Source organism: Salmo salar, chromosome ssa17 (assembly GCF_905237065.1).
Source record: "Salmo salar chromosome ssa17, Ssal_v3.1, whole genome shotgun sequence".
NCBI lineage: Eukaryota > Metazoa > Chordata > Actinopteri > Salmoniformes > Salmonidae > Salmo > Salmo salar.
The window spans coordinates 30,727,232-30,741,479 of record NC_059458.1 but is presented as its reverse complement, the minus strand read 5'-3'; the positions used below and the strand labels follow the sequence as shown (position 1 = coordinate 30,741,479).

General features: G+C 40.4%; 1 protein-coding gene across 3 annotated transcripts; it reads right to left on the bottom strand.

Annotated features, from left to right (window-relative positions):
* Positions 1 to 728: 728 nt before the first annotated feature.
* Positions 729 to 7,317, bottom strand: LOC106596683 (nectin-4). Of its 3 annotated transcripts, none has more exons than XM_045699392.1 (12): positions 7,112 to 7,317; positions 5,805 to 6,143; positions 4,841 to 5,146; positions 4,271 to 4,306; positions 3,997 to 4,102; positions 3,834 to 3,899; positions 3,616 to 3,645; positions 3,485 to 3,532; positions 3,324 to 3,341; positions 3,130 to 3,192; positions 2,803 to 2,841; positions 729 to 889 (listed from the first exon to the last, which is right to left on the bottom strand). In XM_045699392.1, exons 1-12 carry the CDS (start codon positions 7,161 to 7,163, stop codon positions 739 to 741), a joined length of 1,254 nt encoding a protein of 417 aa, XP_045555348.1. In that variant the 5' UTR covers positions 7,164 to 7,317; the 3' UTR covers positions 729 to 738. The 3 variants fall into 3 exon arrangements, 2 of the variants coding, with proteins under 2 accessions (XP_045555348.1, XP_014043430.2); XR_001326738.2 differs by lacking the exon at positions 729 to 889 and adding an exon at positions 2,182 to 2,706 and having other exon boundaries at positions 3,063 to 3,192; XM_014187955.2 differs by lacking the exon at positions 729 to 889 and adding an exon at positions 2,182 to 2,706.
* Positions 7,318 to 14,248: the final 6,931 nt, after the last annotated feature.

The following is a 14,248-nucleotide window of genomic DNA, read 5'->3' as shown; positions in this document are numbered from 1 at the left end:
AATATTACAATGCTCTTATGATGTATAGTCCAAATGACGTTACCCAACTGTCTTACCGCGTCATAACCCCAAATATATTCTGCACTTCTTGTATTTTATTTTGTATTATTGCGCTATGATGTCTTTGTACCTCAGTTTGTGGCGGGACTACCACTGGGCTGAAACACAATCTCCAGATTGTGGAGTTAACAAGACAGCAGCATCTCCTGCCCCTTACTTATTGAAAAGGTGCTTAGCGACTACCGCTTCCCCCGATTCAGCCCATACCTGGCACGAACTTGGGGCCTTGCTAGCACACGTGACCATTCTCCCTCATGCATCTTAGCTGATCACGCCACCTCAAAAGCTAATGAGGCGACGCAAGCGGGACACTTAATGCTGAGGCGCAAGGTTGGGGTCAATTCCAATTAAATTCCAGTCAATTCATGCAGTACACTGAAATTCCAATTTGAAGTCCTATTCCAATGCTCTTCAGTGCCTTTCAATTAGGAACATTTGGAATTAGAATTGGAATTTGGTTTACTTTCTGAATTGATCTGGAATTAAAATGGAAGTGAGCTTACAATGACCCTGCTGAGGAGGAAGTTTCACACATTTACAACATTCTGCTTAGTCCACTGAAGAGGCCTCTAAAATAACTAGTGTTAAACGTTACAGTTGTTAATATTTGATCTTTCTCAGAAACCCCTGTGCAAGAGGAACCAGTCAAAGGAGCATCACTTTGGTTGGATTAAGTTTTTATTGTGTTCCTCTACTGAGTAAATACATCATATCTGTAGTCGGTCTGAGCAGGAAGTGTCGGGTCAACGTTTGGTTCTGCTGTTGGTCAGTAAGTGTGGAAGTGTATCCAGACTTGCTCTGCTTTTGGTGCTGTGGGGTCGATTCACAGCTGTTGACGGTAAGAGATATTGCATGATCTATTTAATTTGTACCCTAACCCTAATACAGGGTAACAATGAGTAATTACAGTACTTGTTACACTGTACTTACAGAAGTTCGGCCTACACAGTAATAAGGACACTGTATTGTAAAGTCTAATTCTACACTACAGACAGAGAGTGTTTCTACACATCACCAACATACAATCATCTGATGAAGGGAACTACACCTGTGAGTCTTACATTTTAGTCATTTAGCAGACGCTCTTATCCAGAGCGACTTACAGTAGTGAATGCATACATTTCATACATTTTCTTCACATCATGGAGGTACACATCTTTTGCATTTCAGTAGTTCTGTCAAAGGTGTTTGGAGTTTTTCCAGGTTATAGAGCTCGCCAGCTTGTAGTCCTAAAAACCGAAAATGAGTTACCTCTGGTTCGTTCAGCCATTCCTATGGGAAAAATGAGTTACCTCTGGTTCGTTCAGCCCTTCCTATGGGAAAAATGAGTTACCTCTGGTTCGTTCAGCCATTCCTATGGGAAAAATGAGTTACCTCTGGTTCGTTCAGCCCTTCCTATGGGAAAAATGAGTTACCTCTGGTTCGTTCAGCCATTCCTATGGGAAAAATGAGTTACCTCTGGTTCGTTCAGCCCTTCCTATGGGAAAAATGAGTTACCTCTGGTTCGTTCAGCCCTTCCTATGGGAAAAATGAGTTACCTCTGGTTCGTTCAGCCCTTCCTATGGGAAAAATGAGTTACCTCTGGTTCGTTCAGCCCTTCCTATGGGAAAAATGAGTTACCTCTGGTTCGTTCAGCCCTTCCTATGGGAAAAATGAGTTACCTCTGGTTCATTCAGCCCTTCCTATGGGTAAAATTGTTCAGCCATTCCTATGGGGAACATTAATGGGGAAAGAATAGGGTTTTGGAATAAACGCTGAAAATAACGTCAGAGGTTAACACAGGCTTCGGAGATCTTATACGTTTTGTTCTATGAGATACTATCAGTCAGTTAACATGACCATGAAGTTAGTGAGAATTATTGAATTCAGTCCTCTGTATGGTGTAAAACAATCTGGTACGCTGACTATCAAATCCATGTTTCAACAATCTTTAAACTGAACAGACCAGGGTGTGATGCGTTCTGCCTCTTCATGAGATGTCAGAGAGAGTCAGCTGCAAAACTACAGTATCAAACCCATTTCAATACGACCTCTCTCCCTAAAATTATATTTAGGTGACCCCTAGTGGCACTTGTTTGTAACTTCGGTTGGTCTCTTGAGTTGCAGAAGAATCAAAGACAATTCCTTTTTTAAGCATTCCCAGCAGCAGATTTATGACACATTGTATAACAAGCGATGTCACAACATACACTACAACATTATTTAAAATTGTATTGATAAAAGTAGAAAACAAACACACAGTGACAACAAAGGACATCACAACATTGTGTATCTTACAGCATTTGATTTATAAAGAGTGAAGAAAGTAAACAACACACACACACAACAACACACACCATGAAAGTAGTCTACATTATGATATTGTGTGGGTTATAATATCACAACACTTGATTTATTTAAAAAAGTGAAGAATAAAACAAAACAAGTGTAGTGTGGATTTATCATGTTTCATCATTAATCAACTACAAAATATATTTACATACATACTGTATCTATATATACAATAACCAGCAGGCCTGTGTGTCAACCATTCAGTCCACTATTCAGTACCCACAATGCCTATGGATAGAAACAGTCTCCGAACCACACAGATGTGTGACAGACAGTATGGTAGTCACTCAGTCCTCCTCACCCTCTAAAAGTTTCCTAAAATAGATACAACAAAATGGCATAGATATTTATTTTAAAAAAGATGTACTTCTGACTGCATCTTTGTAATTATTTCTAATGATTTCAGCTCACCTTCTACATTGCAGGTCATCTGGTCTCTCAGGAGATAATCTGTATGAAAGAAGGTCATTTAAATATCAACTGAATGGAGTATCCTATATTAGTGATGTGAGTAACATAACATAACATAACAACAATGCAACAAATGCAACTCATTTGCATGTATGCAGTCACCATGACTACCACCTCAAAACATAATTCCAGAGCTTCTTGTTCAATGAGAGAATACGGTATAAAAACCCCACCCAAAAAACAAGAGAACTTAAACCTACTTTACAACATCTTGTGCTTGTTGCATCATACACTTGGCTGAGGAGCTGAATGAAGATGTAAACCTACTTCTTTACAGCCTCCTGAGCTGGTTGTATCCTGCGCTTCTCAGACGAGCTGAGGGATGGTATCCTGAATCAAGAGGAAATGTTTTTATGTTAACATTTTTGTTAATTTATACAAAAAGCTTTTGTAACATTCTCAATATTGTCCGTTTCACTCTTTCTATCGGGATAATCAAATAAAGTTGTAAAAATACTCACATTTGTGACGGACTGGAGCTTGATGTGAAAGAGATCAAAACAGACAATGTACCGGCAGGAAACATACACCACAGAAATACATTTCCAAGTTTCATTCCCAAGTTTCTTGATCAATGAGAGAGATTACAGAAGACCTTAAGAGACTATGAAAGTTAACCTACTTCTTAGTCAACCTACGCTTGACTGTTGAGCTGGTTGACAAGTGTGACCTGAAAAAACAAATGTTTTTTTATTTTTTATATAATTATTATTTATCTTAAAAAGCTGCTAAAAATGTTGAAGAGATACTCACATTTGTGATGGACTGGAGGTTGGTGTGACACTGAAATAAATCAAAATCAACAATATACTGACAAGAACCACATCATCTGATTCATTATTCATTCATTACAATTATTTAATCATGAAGAATGTACCTGTATAGCACATATTCTCAGAAAATGTAATTATCATGTTTCAAATAGGTATCCATCATAATCTCTTAAATGTTCATAAGAATGAGCATCTTACTGTTTGGATGTTGCTGGTGTCTTTAAGGGAGTTGGGCTGATTTCAGGGTCAGGAACTGGGGGTTTTCTACATCAAATTAGAGATCAACTGGTAAACAACTGGCAGTCAAATCACATTCAATTCAGAGTAACTGTTCAGTTTCAAGGTAATAGTTTTTATCTACCTGGAAGAGGTATCTTTTCTCCTCTTTTGCAGCCATATTACACAGAATACAGCAATGAGACACACTGAAACCAGCACTGAACCCATCACTGCACCAACCACTGCACCTGTGAATGAGAGAGATGACAGAAGACAGAGGTCAAATTCACAGGTACACCACACCAACGCCTCATACATGTAAATATGTCTCTGCACTACACCTGAAAGTTGAACAGTAAAAGAATCAGTCAATAGGTTGATTATGGCCTGTCATTATTAGAATAACAACCACTTACCACTGATCCTGTCATCATCAGAGACCTGAGATTGACCTAGCACAGAAATACACAGGAAGTACTTCATCATGAACACAGGCAGTACCTCATCATGAACACAGGCAGTACTTCATCATGAACACAGGCAGTAATTCATCATGAACACAGACAGTACTTCATCATGAACACAGGCAGTACTTCATCATGAACACAGGCAGTACTTCATCATGAACACAGGCAGTACCTTATCATGAACACAGGCAGTACTTCGTCATGAACACAGGCAGTACTTCATCATGACCAGGCAGTATCCTGACGCAGTACTTATCATGAACACAGGCAGTACTTCATCATGAACACAGGCAGTACTTCGTCATGAACACAGGCAGTACTTCATCATGAGCACAGGCAGTAATTCATCATGAACACAGGCAGTACTTCATCATGAACACAGGCAGTACTTCATCATGAACACAGGCAGTACTTCATCATGAACACAGGCAGTACCTCATCATGAACACAGGCAGTACTTCATCATGTTCCTGATCATGTCAATATATTATGGTGGTATTAACCCTAACCATTTCTCACCTGCAAATGAAGCTTGATCCCTAGTTGGAATCACCATGGAAACCTCCTTGACGGCACCACGGGATGACGCTACACACCTAACCCTGGTGTCTTTGTCAGGTAGACTGGACGCTGCCACCATGGCAGTTATGGTGACAGTGACTGTTTCATCGGAATGGGTGACATCAGCCATGCTGGATTTGTCTAGACTGATGTTTTCTATGTGGTCCCAGGTTACTGTAGGAGCAGGTCGTCCCGTAGCAGAACAGGACAGAGTGGTGTGACTGTTGTTGGTTTGTGTGATGAGGAGTGAGGGTCCATACAGCTCTATAGGACAACAACAAACACAGTTCACAGTGAATGTAAATACTATAATGTTTTCATGTACATCAAGGTCAAATGGATGCATGATGATTTGAGGGAATTGTTCCTGGGTTAATCATTTACACACAGGTCAAGGTAGAACAATGGATTGAAGGCATTTGGAGGCCATTGTTCCTGTTTTAAAGGGATATGAGACATTGTTTTAAGACCTCAAAAGTAGTCTAATATATTTTATAAATTTTTTTACCCATTTTTCTCCCCAATTTTCATGATATCAAATTGGTAGTTACAGTCTTGTCCCATCGCTGCAACTCCCGTACGGATACAGGAGAGGCGAAGGTCAAAAGCCATGTGTCCTCCGAAACACGACCCTGCCAAGCCGCACTGCTTCTTGACACACTGCTCGCTTGACCCAGAAGTCAGCCGCACCAATGTGTCGGAGGAAACACTGTACAACTGGCGACCATGTCAGCGTACATGTGCCCGGCCCGCCACAGGACTCTCTAGAGCGCGATGGGACAAGGACATCCTGGCCGGCCAGTGCCTTAGACCGCTGCACCACTCGGGAGGCCCAAAAGTAGTCTAATGTTAAGGTGAATCCACATTATACAATTTGGATTTTAGAGTGAATTAACCCCTCCTTACAGTGATCATATTTTACCATTAATTTGGAGGCAGGTCCTGCCGCTGATAGCTCCTTCTGGATAGGCGTTAAACAGACACTTGTAGCAGGACTCGTCTCCTCTTGACACTCCTCTGATGACGATAGAGCAGTTCTGCAGACCCTCGTCTTCAAACTCCACGTTCCTCTGAAAAGGTGGGTTGACTACTGGTCCAAATCGATTGTTGTAGGTGGCCACATTTTCAGTCCCCCCTGGTGTCACTTTCTGCCAGGTGACTTGAAGCACGTCTTTGGGTTTCATGAGCCTGCAGCTGAAGTGAGCATCCTCTCCCAGGGTTGCTGTGACAAACTGCTGTGTTCTCACCAGCTGAGAGAGCCCTGCATGAAGAAAGTTACAGGCTGTTTAGTACACACATCTAATATAGCGCTACATTTTAGCAACCTGCAGTGAACACTATGAAGGGACTAAACAACAGCATAAATACATTTAAAGGTATACGCAGTATTGCATCTATCATTTCAATTCCCATTCTGTATGTTTGTACATTTCAAAGGACTCTTGGAAGACTAGCCCTTGGTGGGCTAAAAGAGATCCTAATAAAATCATTTCTAGGCTGTTTTGTGTGTATGAAGTTTGAAACACGTATGTTAATGTTGTACTTAGAGTCCAGCCCCCCTTGACTTCTTTCCAGTTTCAGTTTTTATCCAATTAATTGACTGGACAGTGCTTTTTTCTGTCCTGACAACAAATCCACTTTTTTGCTATAGCTGATATAATGCATCATATGGCAGCTATTGAAATATATATTTAAACTGTAAACTGGTCCCTGGCAAGTAAATGTACAAAAATAAAGTAAAATACATCTTGCAGAGAGGGACATTGGGAAATATGTTAATAAGACACATGTATTTTAAGCCAACACAGTATTTTAAACTGAGGATTCAATGTCAGCTCAAAAATCTCCCAATTCAAATGTCAATGCAACTTGGATATTTAAGCTACAAGGACTTTTCTAAGTTCCATTTTTTTTTAAACAGTATAGAACAGGAAGATGCTGATGTTTGTATACTGATGGTGACTGGACCGGCCATTCACCCGTAAAAAAGGCACCTTAGCTTCAAATAATATAATAATAATTTTAATTATTATATAATAATAATGAATTAATTGTATTCCTTTAAGGACTATATGCAGTTACAATTGATGTATAATGCACCTATACATTTTAGTGTAGTTATCTACATCTCATAATGAAACACAACTCTGAAATGTATTATACTGTATAACTTACATTTTAGACCTACAGACTTATCAAGTACTTCATATGAAAACTGATGTAACTCACCCTCAGTAAAGAATAGCAGTAGAATAGAAAGGTAACTGTTAACATGAGCCATGGCAGCAATGTCTGGCTAGGTGAGGCTAGGTGATGGACCTCTGGATGATGTGTGGCAAAGCATTATTTGAAGCTAGGAACCGTTTTCAAGAGAGGCATGGTAACTTAGTACATTGGATAGTTTAAAAAATAACAAGCTCTGTTCTGCAACCTTGTTGGCCAATGTTGAATGTGGCTTTGTGTTGTGAGCTCCTCCCATAGAGATAAGGACAATTGCTAGTCTTTCTGCAACTCCTCCTCCAGTGAAAGTGAAAGTAAACACAGAACAGTATCAGGAAAACACCTTTGCAAGGTTGGAGGTAATAACATTATGTATCATCATGCATAGCTAAGTGAATCTACTGGTGAGATTAACTTAACCTATATGAAGGTTTTCCCTTGTGTGTGTCAGTACCATTGCTTGCTCAAAGATGTATCTGTGAAGTAAGTCTCTCCCTACAGCCGTTTGATTGGCTCAGCAAATTGAGTGTGAAATCAAAGATAAGGGTGGCATCTGAACGATGCTCTACACAGCAAGCGGATTTGATTTGTAAGTACTGTATATTATACATGTGTAGCCAGCATACACAACCAAGTGTGTGTGAGAACGACATGTAAGATATTCATGTGTCAAGGGGAAATGGACTAGCCTGAATACCAGTCTCTAGCTAACATTCAATGTTTTATAAGAAACATTAATGTGTTGAAAATTCAAAATTGTTTGCATAGTCAACTTACACACAGCTCTGACATACACACTTACCCCACCAGACATGCTACCAGGGTTTTTTTCATAGTCCCCAAATCCAGAAAAAATGTAAGCTTCCAGTATTATATAGAGCCATTATTGCAGATCTGGCTCCTGACCCTGAGACTGAGTTTCCCCTCGTCTGGAGGTCCCTGCCTGGTCCGGTTGGGGGGTCTCCGCCAAAGCCAGAGCCCTTTACGCTGTCATAGAGGTACTACCTGGCCCTGCTCTAGGGATCAAGCCAGCTCCTGCCAATGGAGCCCAGAGCGCTCCCTCCTTCCAGTCTCAGACTGTGTCAGACCCAGAGACTGTTTCCTCTGACAAGTCTGCCCCTAGTACAGATACCCTGCTGGTAGCCACAACAGCCTCTGATAGTCAGTTTCTGGAGACCTGTTGGACCATATAGTAGGACCTGTCTGCCAGTCTTTACCTGCCACAGTGTCCTGCCCTTAGTTATTAGTCAGGCCATGTTCCCGAGTGGCGCAGCGGTCTAAGGAACTGCATCTCAGTGCAAGAGGTGTCACTACATTCCCTGGTCGAATCCAGGCTGTATCACATCCGGCTGTGATTGGGAGTCCCATGGGGCGGCGCACAATTGGCCGGGATAGGCCGTCATTGTAAATAAGAATTTGTTCTTAACTGTCTTGCCTAGTTAAATAAAGGTTAAACATATTTCCCTTAATGTTATTAGCCTACCTCTTCTCTTTCTCTATTGTTGCTTCATTCTTTCCTCCTTTCAACAGTTAAATTAAATCAAATCAAATCAAATGTATTTATATAGCCCTTCTTACATCAGCTGATATCTCAAAGTGCTGTACAGAAACCCAGCCTAAAACCCCAAACAGCAAGCAATGCAGGTGTAGAAGCACGGTGGCTAGGAAAAACTCCCTAGAAAAGCCAAAACCTAGGAAGAAACCTAGAGAGGAACCAGGCTTTGAGGGGTGGCCAGTCCTCTTCTGGCTGTGCCGGGTGGAGATTATAACAGCACATGGCCTAGATGTTCAAATGTTCATAAATGACCAGCATTGTCAAATAATAATAATCATAGTAGTTGTCGAGGGTGCAACAAGTCAGCAACACACGAGTAAGTGTCAGTTGGCTTTTTCACAGCCGATATTTGAGAGTATCTCTACCGCTCCTGCTGTCTCTAGAGAGTTGAAAAACAGCAGGTCTGGGACAGGTAGCACGTCCGGTGAATAGGTCAGGGTTCCAGCAGGTCTGGGACAACAGGTCTGGGACAGGTAGCACGTCCGGTGAACAGGTCAGGGTTCCATAGCTGCAGGCAGAACAGTTGGAACTGGAGCAGCAGCACGGCCAGGTGAACTGGGGACAGCAAGGAGTCATCAGGCCAGGTAGTCCTGAGGCATGGTCCTAGGGCTCAGGTCCTCCGAGAGAGAGAAAGAAAGAAAGAAAGAGAAAGAGAGAGAGAATTAGAGAGAGCATATTTAAATTCACACAGGACACCGGAAAAGACAAGAGAAATACTCCAGATGTGACAGACTGACCCTAGCCCCCCGACACATAAACTACTGCAGCATAAATACTGGAGGCTGAGACAGGAGGGGTCAGGAGACACTGTGGCCCCATCCGATGAAACCCCCGGACAGGGCCAAACAGGTAGGATATAACCCCACCCACTTTGCCAAAGCACAGCCTCCACACCACTGGAGGGATATCTCCAACCACCAACATACCATCCCGGGACAAGGCCGAGTATAGCCCACAAAGATCTCCGCCACGGCACAGCCCAAGGGGGGGCACCAACCCAAAATAAGTTCAGTTGTCCATATCGTCATCATTCTAATGACATCATCGATTAATAAAGGACTAGAATTAGATGCAGAAGAAGGCTTTCACTTCTCTTCATGAAGATTGAATGGTTATGGGTTTGAATAAATAACTGCCATAGGGTACCGCCATCGCATGTTTGCTCTTCTGCTGTATCTAACATTCAGAAAAAAAAGAACTTACATCCGTCTTCGAAGTCTTGCTATAAGAAATACCTTTTTTTTTTTTTTAAAAGGCCAGCAAGCTGTCATTAAGGGCTAGCTTCTTGCTAGCGGGACACCTGCCGACAACATCCGGTGAAATTGCAGGGCGCGCAAATTCAAATAAATATTCATAATATTAAACATTCATGAACATGCAAGTGTTTTATATAATTTAAAAGCTTAACTTTTTGTTAATCCAACTGCGTTGTCAAATTTCAAAAAGGCTTCATGGCGAAAGCATACCATGCGATTATCAATCTTTTCAACCAGCACAGGCTTCACAAAATCACAAATAGCGATTCAATAAATCAATAGATCTTCCTCTGTTTGCAATCCCAATGGTCCCAGCTACAACATGAATGGTCGTTTTGTTCGATAAAATCCTTCTTTATATCCCAAAAGGTCTGTTTAGTTAGTGCCATTGATTTAAGTAATCCACTCGTTCAACATGCAGACAAAGGAGTCCAAAAAGCTACCGGTAAACTTCGTCCAAACAAGTCAAACAACATTTCTACTTAATCCACAGGTAGTCTAAAATGTAAATAAACTGTAATATTTCACACGGAAAGTACTATGATCAATTGGAAAGGTAAATTCATAAGCGCGCACCTTCTCTCTCGCGCGCCGAAAGACTGATTTTGTTCAGGTGCTCTCCTAACATAAACTCCAAATACTTGTTCGTTTTCAAAAAATAAGCCTGAAACCTTGAATAAAGACTGTTGACATCCAGTGGAAGCCATAGGAATTGCAATTTGGGTGATGGATATATATATATATATATATATATATATATATATATATATATATATATATATATATATATATATTGGCTCTTATTATGGAAACCTATTGCTATATATACATATATATATATCTATATATATATATATATATATATATATATATATATATATATATATATATAAAGCAATAGGTTTCCATAATAAGAGCCTGGGAGCTGTTTTTTTTAAATTCTGGTCGTATTTGTGCCTGCCATATCAATTCTGTTATAGTCTCAGACATTATTTTAACAGTTTTAGAAACTTCAGAGTGGTTTCTATCCAATGCTATCAACTATATGCATATCCTGGCTTCTGGGCCTAAGTAACAGGCAGTTTACTTTGGGCACGTCAGTCAGGTGGAAATTCAGGAAACTGCCCCCTAGCCCTAAGAAGATGTATAGTCTAGCTTTTCTTGCATAGGACTCCAAGACCTAAGGGTCGTTTTTAAGGAGAGGCCAATGGAGCACAGCTGCTTGCATAATACACAAGAGAGAGAGGCTATAAATTAGGAGCCTATTATGCATAACCCATAATTAATTAGGTAAATATAAGGCTAATGCTGCATTGAATGTATTACCTGACTTATGTAGCCTAGAACATCAATATATCGGGCTATATGTCAATCTAGAACAGGATTATCTATTTTGGATGCAATTTGAATGGAGTTGACGGAGAGAGAGACAGAGAGTGCTCACGGTTGCACTGATTTAAAGCAATGATATTCAAATCAGCAGTTGCAATTAAAAAAATGGAATAACAAGGTGACTCCCGAAAGCCAGAAGGAGATGGGTAAATTAGACACGCATTTGGTCTTTATATTACTGTAGGATAGGTTATGCTGCAGCAAATGTAGGCCTACCTGTCACTACCTGTCACCATGACGAGACCATAATACAGTTGGTCTGTCTGTCCTCACCCTGAGCGTGGATGATTCATCATGCAGGGGTCGTAGAGAAGCCAGATTTAGACATCACAGTTCCATTTCACGCAATACTGTTCATTAACATAGTTTATTAATTTACCGGTTTCTTGCAGTTATTTATCCCGGTAAAAGGGAGCGGTTTTGGGCGGTAATCCTGGTGAATCCCTGTAACCGGTTTCCCACCATTCAATCCTAAAGTGTAGCTGTACTATTATGTAGGAACGTTTACCAAACTTGTAGTTATGTGTGAAGCCGTTAGTAATGTGTGTCATCTATCTGTAGTAAAAGTATTAAAAAGGCAATAGAAACAAGGTAGTTATTAGTATTTATTCAATGTTACTGTGAAATACTAACAGCTGATTTTCCAGAGGGAAGTGAACAACCAGAAACCCATTTAAACCAATATGTGATAAACTGGAAAGATATGCCCTAATATCTTTTAACAAGACAATCGTGCAAGCTCCTGGAAAATACACAAATCATCAACATAAACCTTGTACTTTAAAGTTTACTGAAGACAGGCTTAGCACTAAATACATGTAAACAAAAGTGAGTTATCACAAAGACACAATTTACAGCCAAACATACATTCATCAGACATAGGAACTTTAGTAAATATAAATCAGGGGTCTCCACACGGTTGTGCAGGTTTTTGTTCCAGCCCTGTTCTACCACACCTGATTCTAATATTTAAGGTTTTGATAAGCAGCTGACTAGTAGTATTGTGTGGTGTAGAATAGTCAGAAGTTACAAATATCACAGCTGAGCAGCAGCACGTCACCAAAGACAATACACGAAGTGTATAAAACATTAGGAACACCTTCCTAATATTGAGTTGCACCCCCTTTTGCCCTCAGATGAGCTAGTGGTTAGATAATGCAAATAGTAGCAAGGATATAGGGGGCAACTTTGTCTCATGGCCATTTCTAGGTTTATCTTATCCCATAATTGTCAATTTACTACTTTAGCAAGAGGTTCACAATACAGAGTTTGAATGATCCGCTTTGATTCGTTGTTGAAGTAAAAAAATTAAAATCCATTGTGGTGTGATGGAAATGTATATCATGTGAAGATCAATGTGTTTGGATTGTAGAAGAGGTTGGGGAGGAAAGCAAATCCAGACTCATCGTGGAGAAGAAAGGGGCGTGGCGTTTGGCCAGAGCAATGTGGATGGGTGGTCAGGCTAAACCAAAATGGAGCTCTTCTTTTCTACTGTATGTCTATTTGTATTTAGTTATTTTTTAACTAGGCAAGTCAGTTAAAAACTAATTCTTATTTACAATGACGGCCTACCCCGGCCAAACCCGGACGACGCTGGGCCAATTGTGTGCCGCCCTATGGGACTCCCAATCATGGCTGCTTGTGATACATCCTGGATCCGAACCAGGGTGTCTGTAGTGACGCTTCTAGACAGACAGACAGACAGACAGACAGACAGACAGACAGACAGACAGACAGACAGACAGACAGACAGACAGACAGACAGACAGACAGACAGACAGACAGACAGACAGACAGACAAGTAGGTAAGCTGAGCGGTAACTCTGCCTCAGACTTGAAGTAGTGCTGCTCCTGCTCAACCAACACCATGCTCAGCAGTTTCTGAGAAACAACAAAGAAGAATTGTCACATTTCAATTTGGTCAATTCAGAGATCTTTGTGGGGAATAGTGCATCTATACAGTCTACCATAAAGGTTTAATGCAAAACCTGTCAATGGGACTACAGTCATTGTGGAACATGTTGTAGTTTGAGTAAAATGTTTGAATTTGCAACGTAACCTTCAAAAGGAATATGAGCAAATATATTGTTTTTGCAAACAGCAAAAAACATTGTAATATAATGTTTTGTCCACATACATATTATTTAAGTAATATAATCATAATGAATCTAGTTGCGGGAGTCCTCCTGATTTCAGGGTTATCAGGCTCTGTGCATCAAAAAAGAGAACATTTGATAAAGTAATCTGAAAGCAGTCAAATCTCATATTCCACTGGAAGGCACAGCACATATTCCAGAATAACAGCATTAATGGTATTTAGGAAAAACACATGTAAGTTTGTCAATCAATGTCACAGTAAAACTGTACTTTCTCTCAGATATCTGAATAAAAACCTGATCTTCCACCACAGTGACCCAGCTAAAGATTGAGGGTTTATGGGGGTAAATTTGGGTAAACAACATGACATGTTATAAATAACATTGTAATTTCTCCCTTTGCACCACAACACTGCCACGGCACTATACCAATACATACATAGGTTAACTGACGTGGCACTCTTAAAATAAGAAAATAGTTTACTATGACTTGACACTATTACAATAAGTAAATACTGTAGGTTGACTATGACTTGGCACTATTACAATAAGTAAGTTGGTTGACTATGACTTGGCACTATTACAGTAAGTAAGTTGGTTGACTATGACTTGGCACTATTACAGTAAGTAAGTAGGTTGACTATGACTTGGCACTATTACAGTAAGTAAGTAGGTTGACTATGACTTGGCACTATTACAGTAAGTAAGTGGGTTGACTATGACTTGGCACTATACCAATCACTGAGTTTCCACTGATCCAGATATTGGAGATTTGAGATTGACCTATCATGCCAATTATCATGCATGTATTGACAAACCATGGCCTCTTTCACCAGCCAATCAGACT

What these genes read in the sequence shown, in the direction of transcription:
- LOC106596683 (XM_045699392.1), bottom strand. Translation starts at nt 7,163, where the DNA reads ATGGCTCATGTTAACAGTTACCTTTCTATTCTACTGCTATTCTTTACT. An exon ending in ACCTCCAGTCCATCACAAAT is followed by an intron (nt 3,533 to 3,615) that starts GTGAGTATCTCT and finishes TTGTTTTTTCAG; the next exon opens with GTCACACTTGTCAACCAGCT. An exon ending in GCTCAGGAGGCTGTAAAGAA is followed by an intron (nt 2,842 to 3,129) that starts GTAGGTTTACAT and finishes TCTTTCATACAG; the next exon opens with ATTATCTCCTGAGAGACCAG.